The sequence below is a fragment of the Penicillium taxi genome (assembly GCF_028828555.1).
Source record: "Penicillium taxi strain IBT 34144 chromosome Unknown utg000006l_segment0_segment0, whole genome shotgun sequence".
Lineage (NCBI taxonomy): Eukaryota > Fungi > Ascomycota > Eurotiomycetes > Eurotiales > Aspergillaceae > Penicillium > Penicillium taxi.
The window spans coordinates 1258750-1271900 of NW_026643208.1; the positions used below are offsets into that span (position 1 = coordinate 1258750).

Here is a 13151-nt window from a genome sequence, read left to right on the forward strand (position 1 = left end):
GGAGCTGAACTCGAGCTATAAAATCTCGCCGACTCCTCAGTTTCTACCGAGAACTTTGCTGAAGATGGGAGCCAAATTGACTACAGAAGCATAGTAGACTCGGATGAGGAACTTGACGTCCATGAGTTCTGTGAGCCTATCGAGAGATATGCAGACGGGACTTATTATCCTCTACACATCGGGGAAATCCTGGTTGATACCTATCGTATCGTGCATAAGCTAGGATGGGGAGGGTTTTCCACCGTCTGGATGGCACAAAATATTAAAACGCACTCAATGGTTGCGCTCAAAATTAATGTTCCTGGAGATGTAGGAGATCAGGAGCTCAGCATACAAAAGGAAATCCTTCTTACGGTCGAAGATTTGTCTCACCATTCAACTTTTTTGGACACGTTTACTCTTAAGGGCCTAAGAGTTACACACCTGGTTATCGTATCTCCTGTACGGGGCCCAAATCCTTACTACTACTCTTCTATGCCGATGAAGACAAGGATGAGCGCCGCAAAACAATTACTTATGGCCATCAAGTCCCTCCATGATACTGATATCGTACTTTGTGGTAAGTAGATACTTTTTAAGAATACTCCCAAGAGCTAATATAAGTTTATGTAGACCTGAATAGCGGCAGTGTGCTATGGGATATTGGCGCCATTAACGATTATAGCCAGGAAATGGTCTACCGAGAATTTGGCCGTCCTCGAAGAGCGCTACTAAGCTCAGATAATTGGAAAAGTGGAGAGGTAGTCCAGCCAGTAAAGGTGAATCCAGAATTGCTGAGAGGAGCTAATATCTTTCTCTCTGACTTTGGGTTAGCAATCAAAAAAGGGTCTCCAGTCAAGTGCAAGTGGCAGTTACCTGCCATGTTCTGCGCTCCCGAGCGATTTCATGGTATAGGCCCTAGCTTTGCCAGCGATATGTGGAGCTATATGTGTCTCTTCGCACAATTTTACCTTGGTTATGTTCCCTTCGAAGGCAACGCAAGTATCACAGCACTATCCAGCTTTTCATTCCTCATCGGTCCTCTACCTTTACAGTGGGCTGGCAGGTATGAAGTAGGAGGTACTACCTTTAAAGACAATTGGTATGATCAATCACGAAAACCAAGAACTTTGGAGGGTATGATCGAACGGTCGAAGCCTAAGGCGAGTGCTGCTGAGCGAGAGTTGGTGCTCGTGGTATTTCAAAAAGTATTTACATATTTGCCTGAAGATCGCCTGACGGCCGCGGAGCTTCTGAAGGACAAGGATTTCAATGCTCTCATGAGCATATATGAGGCCTAAGGAAATGAAGCTAGCTAGACATGGCTTTCAGCCAGAGATAATATAACCATACCTTTTTTGCTGAGCTCGCCCACCACCAAGTGACAAAATTCTGGAACTACAAAAAAATGCTCGTACTTGAAACTGAATTTTAATGGGTAACTAGATTCAATATTTGGCTCAAGAAGAGTCTGAAGTTTTGACTTTCCCTGGAATTATGGGAGAAGGAAAGACGGCGACGAATAATTATTTTATTGAAGACAGAACGAAGTACTTTTTTATAACCAATTTGGAAACCCGTCCCCCTTAATTCTGACACTCAGGCAGCTATTATCGGGTCATAAACAGCCTGGGCTCCTAGGAGCATGGCCGACTAGAAAAGGATAAGAAAATGATAAGTAAAAGCTTGCACATCAGAGGACTATTGCCGGCTGATAGACTCTCAGGAGCTGAAAGTTCGGAGCCTCACAAATAGATACGGTCACCTATAGAAGCATGAGCTTACTGTTGCTAGAAGTGGCTTTATCGTCTAATCCTGTAAACTTGGCCACCAGTGGCTATTGCCTCAGAATAGAATGCAAATTGTCTTGGCACTATGAATCTGTACGGCCCCGATTAGGAAATCATGGAGGTACTAGAAAGAGTGCTCCCAGGAGTATATAGTAGCTCTGATTAGCTCGTCAAGTAGCAGGCTCCATTGTGGCGCTTAACTGCAGTAAGATTACTAGGATGGATGGTCATATTGATGATGCCAGTGCTCTTTTGATGGGACAACGGAGGTAATTTAGTGAGGGAAGGTGGCATGTGAGCCGGGCCCGTGTAGTACATTTTATTAAGGACGATTTGTGGACTGCTCACCAGGTTCTGCTCAGTGAGCACAAAGCGGCAAGGTCTGAGCACTAATACGGAAGGGGAACGCCAAGAACTAGCATGAGAAAAGCGGTACGTAGGCACTCTTAGATATGTTTATGCGAGTTTCCGATATGAAAGGACTGATTTTTGTGGTAAACTAATACCATATATATCTCTCTCTACAATAAACACCTAAAATACCTTAGTTTCATCCGGCGTCCCTTCTATTGAAGGTTTTCTTCCAAATTACATAGTTTGCATAATGCCCTCGGTTCATCCCCACATTTTTACTCTTCTACCCCCACCACTCCACTATGCCATCTTGGAGCTATCTATTAGAAACTCTGGGCTAACCTTGTTGTACTAACCTTCATTATCATGACTATTCATAGGAATGAAGCACCTTTAAGGGATTTCATATTAGATACCTGGGTCCTACTCGGACTTTGTTGAGCTATTACCTCACCTCTATTGCCGATCTCCGAGCTCCTGCGCATTGATGATAGCGAATCCTTTATTCCTTTTCGCGGTAACGACGTGAATTTTTTTGTATTATATCCATGCTATGGGGTAAATTCTGATACAGAACACGCCTTTTCACGTACCTTTTACATGATCACATGATAGTCTAACACCCAATGACTTGTTCTCAGCCGTTCTTAGTGACAGCCATATTATCTTCTGAGGTTCGTCCGAGTTATGTCTCACTTGTGGATACCTTAGGATCTAACTATTCCTGGTACGGCCAGCATCTTGCAACATCGTATCTCTAAATTTGTTTCGTTCCTTGAATTGCTCTTGATTTGTGGACCTAATGCCTATCAGCTTTCGAGTCGTTTCCTTCTTCGGAATAGCAAACTACTAGTGAAATACGTACCCCGCCCAACTTCTTACCATTATGAGCTAGATATGCTACCATCAATATTGCTACGGGGTAGCAGCCCTTATAGGTATGGATGACATGATTTCGGTTTTCACCGCTCTTTGCGCGGCTGATCGATATTTCTGCTTGTCGGAGACTCGGAGCTGTGAATGTGATCAAGTACGCACAAGGACTGTAACCGCGCGTGTGACAAGGACACCATGTCAAGAAACTCACGCCACGAAACAAAAGTCGATTATACTGGAAACCTTCATGAACTGATGAATTAATATCGGACAGATTTGTATCCATATATTTTTATATCCAAGTGTGCTGACCAGTGTGGCATCCTTATCTGACGCAATCTCCGCTTTGCCGCTTGTGCCTGACCTGATCCATCTTACCGAGCCTATGGTTCTTTACCACCCCACCAGCCCTAAAAATCTGTGCATCATGAATTACGACACTCTATAATGTATGTCGGCAGTTACACTCCAAAGCTCATCCCTAGTACGGAGTAAAGAATTAAGCAGTTGGAACTGTAAATAACGGGTCAACGGCCCGAAACTGTCCTCAAAAAACGTGCTTGCCACGTGAGTGGGGAGATAAATTACTATTGGGGTCGGCCCGTGGGTCACCCGGTTTTATTAGAATGACTTATTAATAAATTTTGAGAAAAAGGGTGGTCACGTCCAGTCAGCTTGTTGCAAATTGATTTGTTCACTCTTTCCCTCCCCCTTTTCTGTAGTCGTTCAATCCCTCCGCTTCCTGCAGCATTCTATAGCAATAGAAAACAACACTCCCAACGTGGAGGACATTGCGCCTACAGCTACCGTCCTAGTAATGTGGGCGGGTCGACTTATTCCGTCATCTCCGTGAACTCCGCGCGCTGAAATTCCCCCCCCCCGCTCATGCGCTCCAAATGGTCCGGCGTTCTCGCCAACTGAATATAGATCATGGAGTCGCCTCGACTCGACCCCTCCAATCTGGACGAGGATAAATACCGTGAAGAGGTTTTGCAGTTGGAATCGGCGGAAGCCGAGGAAGAGCGCGCGCAAAAACTTGCCGATGAGGCGCGGGAGCTAGGATTGAAGGTGCCACAGATTGAGGCTTCTGCGGCATTAGCTGCATCTATCGCCTCTGGACTGGTCGATATCTCATCGCCGGTACTATCATCTGGATCGTCTACCGATCAAAATTCTATCACCGACGGTTCCGTTACTACGTCACTCGATCCCGCGTCTTCGCCATTCGATCAGATCGCCATCTCAGTATCAGATACTACGATCGCCTCGGAACGTGCCAAGTCTGGGAGTCCACGTTCAAGTCCGCGCTCTCTGGCTAGCCTGTTCAGTCGACCAACCTCCTACTGTGCAAGCGAGAGCAGGAATCTGATGAGTGGATACGCAAATAATGACGAATGGACGAAGAGCAATCGGCTATCAACAGTCAGCGTTGATACAGCGGAAAAGAAGATGAAGCGACATCACAGCTTGAAGAATGCCATTGTTGGACGCATTCATTTCCGAAAAAAGCGGGCCCCCTCGGCCGCCATGCTTCCACCAAATGCACGGATCACTGTTTCCAGAGGTGAGGGAGGAGTGAACCACATTTTTCTAGAAGGAAAGCGCGAATGCTCAACGAGCCACGAAATGTACACCCCCCGCACCAGCAATGCCGAGTCGTTGTCCAAGCTCGAGGTCCCTATATACGATAAAGAGTCCCTCCAAAGAAGTTTAGATGATCCAGAGCTGAGTGAGATGCAAGAACGGCATCGACTCGAGCGCGACAGACATATGGCTTTCCAAAACGCCGCCCTCGACATTCTCCGAAACCGCCATCAGACTGTTGTTTCAGAACGGCAAAAAGAAAACCACCGCCTGGAGGACGAAAAGCGCGAGCATGTACGATTTCCAAGATAATCGTATTCGATTCTGACTACTAATACTTTCTAGAATTCTGCCTGTGCTATCCGTATCGAAGAACGTCAATTAGCCGTGGAAATGGAGCAGCAGACCGAATTTGAACGGTCCAAAGTGAACTCCCGTACTCGTATCAAGCACATGGAAGGCTACTTCCGAAGCGCGAGTCCCACGCCAAAACCTTCAGAGACAACATCAGAGCCAGCCGGGTCCATCTCACCTTCCAAATCTGACAATACCCCAGCACGTCGCTTCACGAGGCAACAACGCGAGCAGCTAGAACAGCAATACCACGATTACGACACCATGGACGCCCTCCACGACGCACGAGTGAAAGTACTACGAGACCGCCAAGAGATGAAATTGAAAGAAGCTGTTGCTCGAATGCAACGTGAGCTTGAAGAGATGTGCACGAAGCACGTTCAGAGTATTAATGCTTTGCAGGGTGAACACCGCCACGAAGAAAGCACTCTTATTCAAGCCTTGTTCACAAAGAAATGCCTGCTCCGACATCGGTGGAATCTGGAAGAAGCTATCTTGCGTCGTCAACTCGAAGTCCGACACGATCAAATCTATGGGCCCTTGCCACCGCTGTCGTTTTCCGTCATCGATACCGAGATATGATAGTTTCTTTGTCTCCTTACATCCCCCTCTGTTAATATCACCGAGATACCAGCTCAACCGCCATAAACTGGTCCTGTCATCTACTGATTTGACAACGAACATATTTTTTGCCATTTTTATTCCTAATATCTGGGTGGATTTATCCAATCCAAGCAGACATATCGGGCTGCTACCACCTATACCCCTCTTGTTGATGCCCCCCTTACCCTTCTTGTAATAACTTCTCCTTACATTTCTTTCGCTATTTATGCTTTATTTTTGTGTTATCTTGTGGGATTTGCATGTATATACACATCGCATGGTGGCAGCTTTGGCACGTTTGCATAGCATTGGTTTTTTTTTGCGTTACGACGACGACACTTGCTATATGAATTCGATTTTAACTGTCCAATGGTTCATGAAGTAGTATTTGCAAATGGGGTATCACTAGTATTATGAGGCAATAGTATCAAGAGATTGCTGCTCACGATGCTTGCGCAGAGCCAAATTCTTTCAATCGTTCGAGAAGAGTCTCAACTCTTCCGCCTTGTCCAGTCATTGCATCCTCGGTTTGTTTATCGCGGCCTTGGTCGCCGATGACAACGGCCCTCTCAACAACGCCGCCACTAGTCAACTTGAACCGTCCCACGCGTCCATCCTCCCATTCAACGCGCACATAGCTCGCCTCAATGGCAGTCGCTTCCAGTGAGATCAGTCCCGCCTTGGTTTCAGGTGATACCCGCTCGCTCTGACTAGAGGTATCATCCTCAAGCCCCAATCTCTCCCGTAGATGAGCAATCGCGTCAGTCCGCAAATGCCAAGCAACCAACTCACGCCGTAATTCACGCACAAATCCACGCAAGTCTTGCTTGCGCACCTGAGAAGCCTTCCACGGTTTGAGCGCAATCCCCTCGCGACATTCTTCGTCTTCATGCCCCCGCTTCGACGAAGGCAGGTAAGCACTCTCCAACTTCGACATGGAGATGAACGCCGGGATTGTATGACGGTGTACCTTAAACTTCTTCTCCTTTTCTGTACCGTTGCGCTCCCTTTTCAGGAGAATATAGTACGGTTTCTGGAATTTGCCATTGCGTGCGCAGACGTCGATGCGCACACCTAGCATGTTCTTGGAACTCGCTGTCGAACTCGGGTCTTTGAATGGGAATGCAGTCGTGCCAAACGCAATGCGGTAGTGGTTAGATTCAGAATGCTTATCAGCTGCGCGGGCGAGTGGAGATATCTCATCGTGGATTGATGTTAAGGCCGGTGTTGGCTTGCGGAGAAGTTTCTTGACAGAATCGGAGGAAAGGAGGCTTGATGCTAGAAAGCGTTTGCGTCGTTGAAGCTTTTGAACTGGGAAGATAGGTTGATTAGGGCTTATTGCAGCTTGGTAGATTGGCTTGATGCTATGCTTACTTTCTGCGCGGATGGAGGTGATCTCAATGTCTAACTCCTCCTCATGGGGATCGGGAGATGTTATTGAATGGCGCATGAACTGGCTCATAGCTGATTACAAAGGTGGGTTCTCTTGTAAGCGGTGGCTTTCGTCTTTTCTAGTAGAAGTAGCGATGGATTCAAGATGAAGTTCGCGCAACTGTTTTGTTTACTTTGGATCACGTGATCAAATATAAGTTGCGACGAAACCATCATAACCAGTTAGCTGCATTGAATCGTATATTGAGTAGAACAATAGCAAGAACATCCCAGATATGCCATTCTCTATGGCGTCATATCAAGTGGAATTATAGTAGACATATGAAGGACTGTCCCACTACTACTGCCCCATTTTATTGGCGGGGAGTAACTATGGCGAGCTGATGGCACTGTCCAACCTAGAGAGAGTTAGTTGTCAGAGCTTAATCCGAGCAGAAGTGAGACATAATATGAGAAAGTGAGGCCTTCAGAGACCAAATTAAATAGGAATGATTGTACACTTGTTGAACCCAATCCTTAAGACAAAGGGATTGATAAGTAAAACGCCCCGATAAAAGGCCAGCTTGCCTCTCCGAGCAACTTCGCCACTGTTTAGATCTTCCACCTTCATGGATTCATCACCCTTTGCGGAACTTCTCTCTTTTCTCTAATCCTCCATGCATTGGGCATTTTTTTACAATTACTCCGCTTAGCACGGCCCAGGCCCATCAAGTGTAAAATCTTTGAACAGAGCCCAATCTTAGTCTGCTTTAATCTCCACTCTCTAGCCATCCCTTCCTCCAGCCTCGACTCGGAATCTACCACGACCAGAAGCCACGCTTTCTGGCTCGATTTTCTCTAAAGAAACTTCAATGCCACGCAGGGGTGCGTCTCTTTCCAAGCGCCGCTCCAAACCGAGCTTGAAAGTAGCTACAGGAAATGCGAATGGAAATATGAACGACAATCTTGAAATGCGCAAGCGCGACACGTCCACAGAGTCTTCTGCTGGACGTGCCGATAGATTCATGTCGCACTCTAGTTTCACTCTCGATGATGAACCTCCGGTCCCTCCTACTCCAGTCATGACCACCACCAGTTTCCACAACCTCCCCGCGAGCGACCGTCGGAATTTCTTGCTACTATGCGTGCTGTACTTCCTGCAGGGTGTGCCCATGGGCCTAGCATCGGGCTCCGTCCCCTTCCTTCTCAAACCATACCTCTCATATGGCCAGATCGGCGTGTTCTCACTAGCTTCATACCCATACTCGTTAAAATTGCTCTGGAGTCCCATTGTAGATGCAGTGTGGAGCCCCAGGTTTGGCCGTCGTAAGAGCTGGATTACCCCAGTTCAGGTCATTGCTGGACTTGCCATGATCTACATGGGTCCCCGCATTGACGGTATGATGGAGGCGGCTGGTGCAAATGGTGGCGCCGGTGTTTGGAACTTTACGTATTGGTGGTTCCTGCTGGTTTTCTTCTGCGCTACGCAAGATATTGCCGTTGACGGATGGGCCATTAGCTTGATGTCACCACCAAACATTTCTTACGCCTCCACAGCTCAGACTGTCGGGTTGACAGCTGGACACTTCTTGTCTTACACCGTGTTTCTGGCATTCAACTCCAAGGACTTTGCGAACAGGTGGTTCCGTTCCGTCCCCAGTGAGGGTGGCCTGCTCTCTCTGGGCTCGTACTTGAGCTTTTGGGGCTGGTCATATATCATTGTTACTCTGTGCCTGGCCTTCTTCAAGAAGGAGGAGCGCACCAAGGAGCGTGACAGTATTATGGATGTATACAAGAGCATGTGGAGTGTGCTGAAATTGAAGAATATCCAGACCATAATCATTATCCACTTGATTGCCAAGATTGGATTCCAAGCCAATGACGGCGTGACCAGCCTAAAGCTCCTTGACAAAGGGTTTGGTCAGGATAACATGGCATTGGTCGTTCTCATCGACTTTCCTTTTGAGATTATGCTGGGTTATTATGCCGGCAAGTGGTCTACCCAGTACGGCGCTATGCGACTTTGGGGCTGGGCGTTTGTCGGTCGACTAGTTGCCGCGGTTCTCGCTCAGTTCACTGTGATGATTTATCCCAGCGGGCCCGATGTCCCGGCCTGGTACCTTCTCGCCATCATATTAGAGCATGTGGTCTCGACTTTCATGAACACAGTCATGTTCGTCGCCATCTCTGCGTTCCACGCTCGAATTGCCGACCCAGCTATCGGTGGAACATACATGACTCTCCTAGCAACGTTAGTACCCTTATTCCCCACCTCAAAACTTCGAACTAACTCTGTCATAGTGTTTGCAACCTTGGCGGAACTTTCCCCCGTTTCTTTATCTTAAAAATGGTCGACTATTTCACCGAGGCAACTTGCCTCCCTCCTACTGTTGCCCCATCTGCGGATGTCCTCAAGGACGTTCTTGTCACCTCTGCTTTCTCCTGTGCCTTGGAACCCGATAAGAATCGATGTATCCATGGCGGCGGCACTTGTGAGGTCACCCGGGATGGTTACTATATGACAAACATCATTTGTGTGCTTATTGGTACCATCACCTTCTACTTTTTCATCAAGCCCGCCGCTGTTAAACTTCAAAGCCTGCCACTGCGAGCTTGGAGGCTGACATCTGATTCTCAGCGCCAGTAATTTGATAATATACGCTGTATTATATTCTATAAAGCACTCAGTCTCTATAGTCTATCCCTCAAAAAGAACTCCTTCTAACTGATCATTTTCCGTAAGGCAGTACATTCCACCTTTCGACAATAAACAGAGGCTATTTCCCTGTGATCTAAAACTCTCGTGCCGTACATCTTATATTGGCTCCTTGTCCGAGCCTATTATGTACGGAATTTCCCATGCCAGTTCTTAGCGTTCCCCTTCCCTTAAGTGCTCACTCTCTCGCTGCCACAGTACATATGAACCTAGACTTAACTAAACCGCTGTTGAAAGAAGATATCATCGATTATCGAGAAACGTAGCCGCCTTGACACCAAATTAGCGGCCGGTGTGCTGTCGTTAGGTCAATAACAAATATTCTGCTTAGCGCGAGCATTGCGAAAGAAAAGCCATGTTCTTCTAGACAAGGTGTCTAATAGTGTTGATCTCGGAACGAACAAGCTGTGCAAAGTTATGCATAACTATCGTCATCTCAGAGGCCTTTCCTCTATCCTCTACAGTCACTTTAAGCAACTTCCATTCACCACACTCAGATCTTCATAATCCATGTTGCGAGTTTGTGGAAGTACATAATTAACTGCCCAGAGAAAGCAAGATGCAAATGAAAAGAAAAATTCCGATTGCGTCCTACTCTTTGACTATCTCCATTGGTTCGAAGTAGAGTATTGGTGTGCCTCGACCCCAGCTCTATTCTGGGGTTATACAGGGTTCCTTTACTGAAAGAGGCAAAGGTCAATTCAACTAATTGCCATAGGACAAAAATTCCAACCTTGCAGATATTGCATGGCATGAAGAAGAGGATGGAGAAGTATGTCCCCGACGCGGAGGCCCTTCGTAGAAGCTAAAACCCTCCCTTCAACTCTTGAGTTAAAGACAAAGACTAAAGACCAAATCTTAAATCTGGCCTAGAGATTCAGATGAGAATAAGCCGCAGATTTTCTGATGATATAGAGAATTTGATGTCGAAGAAAGACTGAAGATTGTGATAAAAACTAGTTTGACGCCTCAAGGGTCTTTGATCCACCAGGGGTCAAAACGTATCCAATCACAGCCTGTGAAGGTCTATAATTAAAACCCCCTAATTGATTGCTCCACAAAGATGATAATTGATGAACCTCGGTTTGGTGGGTTTCAGGTTTTGGATTCAAGAGCTGACTTGAGACTTGGTGCCTTTTTCTGTTCCTGCATTTCCCATCCATACGACTCACCAGCTCCTCAACAAATATCAACTTCGCTCTCATTCAATCTTCGTGTTTCAAGATGAGAGTCACTATTCATGCCCTTCTAAGCGTCTTTGCAACTGTTGCAACAGTAACTGCGCTACCATCACCCGAGAAGCGAGAGATCCTCGCCTATAGAGCCGTATTTATTGCCCATTCCTCTTTATTAGCCCTAGGATCCCCCGACTAATTGAACACAGTGGGACTTCCGTCTGTACAGCGCTGGAACACCCACCTGCGAAGTCAACGACTCCAACATTGATATAACAGTCCTTCATCGCTACGGTGCCAGCAGCCGGGATTGCCAGGCGCTTTTGGATGATATTTCCAACGGGACCACAGTGAAGAGTCTCGCGTGGAAGAGTCCCTCTGAAGACGACGAGTATGATCTATGTCTCTTCCGCACGGCGGATTGCTCTGGTGGATCTTCCTCGCTGATTGCGTCTATTACTGATGGATGGGAAGTGTGCTACCCATACAGCGGATGGCTTGGATGGAAGGTTGTTTCGCACGGAGGCTCTTGCGTATAGGCCTGTGTCTAGCTGTTAGATGTTCCTACCCTTACTGGAACGAATTGATGTGTAATAGGTCGTATATACCACATGAATAGAGAGTTTCAGAACGAGAAACATGCAAAGGGACTAATTACTTGCCTGCAACTCCCGGGCAGACATATCAAGTAAAAGTCTCGCATACCCACGATGAATCCTTAACGTCCAAGCAGGAATAATCTTCTGCTGATCACCCTCACTTTCAACAATCTCATAGTCATGTGTGGACGCGAATCGGACCTCAACAACCCGTCCTTCCCCCTTCACCTCAAACGGCTCTGAGACACTAAACTCATGTCGACCACCAGACATAAGTCGCCACGGATATCCCCACGCAGCCATCTTCTCAAAGGAAAGTCGCACATTGTCAGGAACCTTCCACGAAAGCAGCAGCCCATTACCATCATTCTCCCTCAAGAACGCGCGCCGAACAACAAATATTCCATTCATTAACTCCCGCGGCGCACCGGTATTATAAGGAGCGAACCCATTCTCCGAATCACCCAGATCACCCGCCTCGTACCTTGCGCGCGTAGCCAGTCCCGCTAGCGATGCCTCGATTTTTAAAATAGGATTTTGAAGCAGAGTTTGAGCCCAGGCATCTTCAAGCGCGGACTTTTCTGTTGTTGCGCCGAGTGCGCGAGTGCGAGCTTGGAGAGCGGAGACGGGGACGCGAGCTGCATAGATATCTGTATATGCGCAAAGTTGCGTACATGGGTTGTCTGGTGTTCTGAGCGCTTTGCTGCTGGCTGCTTTCGGTGGCAGGCTGGGGTATTTTTCTTCTAGGTGGTTTAGGCCCAGGTGGACACCGTATGATGCTGCCGCGGTTGGTACGGCGATGTAGAGAAGTCGGCGGATAATACGCTTAGCCATTTGGAGTGGGTAGTGTTGTGCGGGATTTTTGGGTCTTTAATTATATTAGACAAGAGTGATCGAGCTGAAAGGTTAGGGAATTGAGCTGGTCTTAATACTGAATAGTTGCGGAGTTGCGGAGATTAAGGTGGGTCCGAAATCCATCGATCGCGATATTTTCTTATCCTCACTGGTTCTGCGGTCTTGACTCACCAGCTCTCAACGGCGCAAAGGCACTCGAGAACACAAAATATACAGAAATATAGCTCTGAGAACCCCATATCTTCAACAATGAGTTCTGATGCAGGCTCCGCAGTCGATAATTCTCTGGATGATATCTTCGGCTCTTCCCCTCCAGAGACTGAGCACGAACAACGCGAACCCACCAACTCGAACGAGCTCTCGGACCTCCCATCCCTGCGCCGTCAACATGTGACAGCAGGCTATCGTGACGGGGTCACAGCCTCAAAAAGCCAAAACGTCCAAGCAGGCTTCGACGCTGGGTTCCCCATTGGCGCACAACTAGGCATGCGGGCTGGAACAATTTTGGGTATACTCGAGGGCATCACCCGCGGCCTAGAAGACAAAAGTGCATCAGTGGTGAAAAATCCTGCGCGAGCTTCAGAGTCGAACCCGGCCTCACCTGCCAGGGAGAACCGCCTGCGTACTAGAGAACAGGTTCTTGCGATCTACAATGAAGTGCTAAAAGCATTCGACGTGCAATCCGTTTTCTCAGGGCTGACTGCGGAGCCTTCGACTGGGTCCGGCAAGCTCAGAAAGGAGAAGCCCGAGGCTCAATTATCGCGGAAAGGAGATGCGGTCATTACGACGTGGGAGGGCACAGTTTCTGTTCCGAAGTGGGAGGAGAACATGGATGCCTTGGAGATGAAGGAGGGAGAAAACACGGGAGGAGTCCAGACCGAGCGAATTTGAAGCT

The 13151-nt window shown here is 47.5% G+C and overlaps 7 protein-coding genes across 7 annotated transcripts; 5 read left to right on the forward strand and 2 right to left on the reverse strand.

The window, feature by feature from the left end:
* Positions 1-42: 42 nt before the first annotated feature.
* N7495_009591 (kinase domain-containing protein) lies at positions 43-1280 on the forward strand (the record flags this gene model as incomplete). The annotated part of the gene is made up of 2 exons (XM_057212242.1): positions 43-559; positions 613-1280. Coding segments are annotated over 2 exons (1185 nt in total), but the record flags the coding sequence as incomplete, so codon positions are not given.
* A 2649-nt stretch (positions 1281-3929) lies between these two features.
* Positions 3930-5519, forward strand: N7495_009592 (uncharacterized protein; the record flags this gene model as incomplete). The annotated part of the gene is made up of 2 exons (XM_057212243.1): positions 3930-4877; positions 4929-5519. The coding sequence occupies 2 exons, from the start codon at positions 3930-3932 to the stop codon at positions 5517-5519; spliced, it is 1539 nt and encodes a 512-aa protein (XP_057059106.1).
* Positions 5520-5982: 463 nt separating this feature from the next.
* Positions 5983-7002, reverse strand: N7495_009593 (uncharacterized protein; the record flags this gene model as incomplete). Its single annotated transcript, XM_057212244.1, has 1 exon — positions 5983-7002. The coding sequence occupies one exon, from the start codon at positions 7000-7002 to the stop codon at positions 5983-5985; it is 1020 nt and encodes a 339-aa protein (XP_057059107.1).
* Positions 7003-7783: 781 nt separating this feature from the next.
* N7495_009594 (SD08430p) lies at positions 7784-9558 on the forward strand (the record flags this gene model as incomplete). Its single annotated transcript, XM_057212245.1, has 2 exons — positions 7784-9162; positions 9213-9558. 2 exons carry the CDS (start codon positions 7784-7786, stop codon positions 9556-9558), a joined length of 1725 nt encoding a protein of 574 aa, XP_057059108.1.
* A 1293-nt stretch (positions 9559-10851) lies between these two features.
* On the forward strand, positions 10852-11341 carry N7495_009595 (uncharacterized protein; the record flags this gene model as incomplete). Its single annotated transcript, XM_057212246.1, has 2 exons — positions 10852-10953; positions 11012-11341. The coding sequence occupies 2 exons, from the start codon at positions 10852-10854 to the stop codon at positions 11339-11341; spliced, it is 432 nt and encodes a 143-aa protein (XP_057059109.1).
* Positions 11342-11452: 111 nt separating this feature from the next.
* On the reverse strand, positions 11453-12235 carry N7495_009596 (uncharacterized protein; the record flags this gene model as incomplete). The annotated part of the gene is made up of 1 exon (XM_057212247.1): positions 11453-12235. The coding sequence occupies one exon, from the start codon at positions 12233-12235 to the stop codon at positions 11453-11455; it is 783 nt and encodes a 260-aa protein (XP_057059110.1).
* A 270-nt stretch (positions 12236-12505) lies between these two features.
* On the forward strand, positions 12506-13147 carry N7495_009597 (Yae1 family protein; the record flags this gene model as incomplete). The annotated part of the gene is made up of 1 exon (XM_057212248.1): positions 12506-13147. The coding sequence occupies one exon, from the start codon at positions 12506-12508 to the stop codon at positions 13145-13147; it is 642 nt and encodes a 213-aa protein (XP_057059111.1).
* Between the last annotated feature and the right edge of the window lie 4 nt (positions 13148-13151).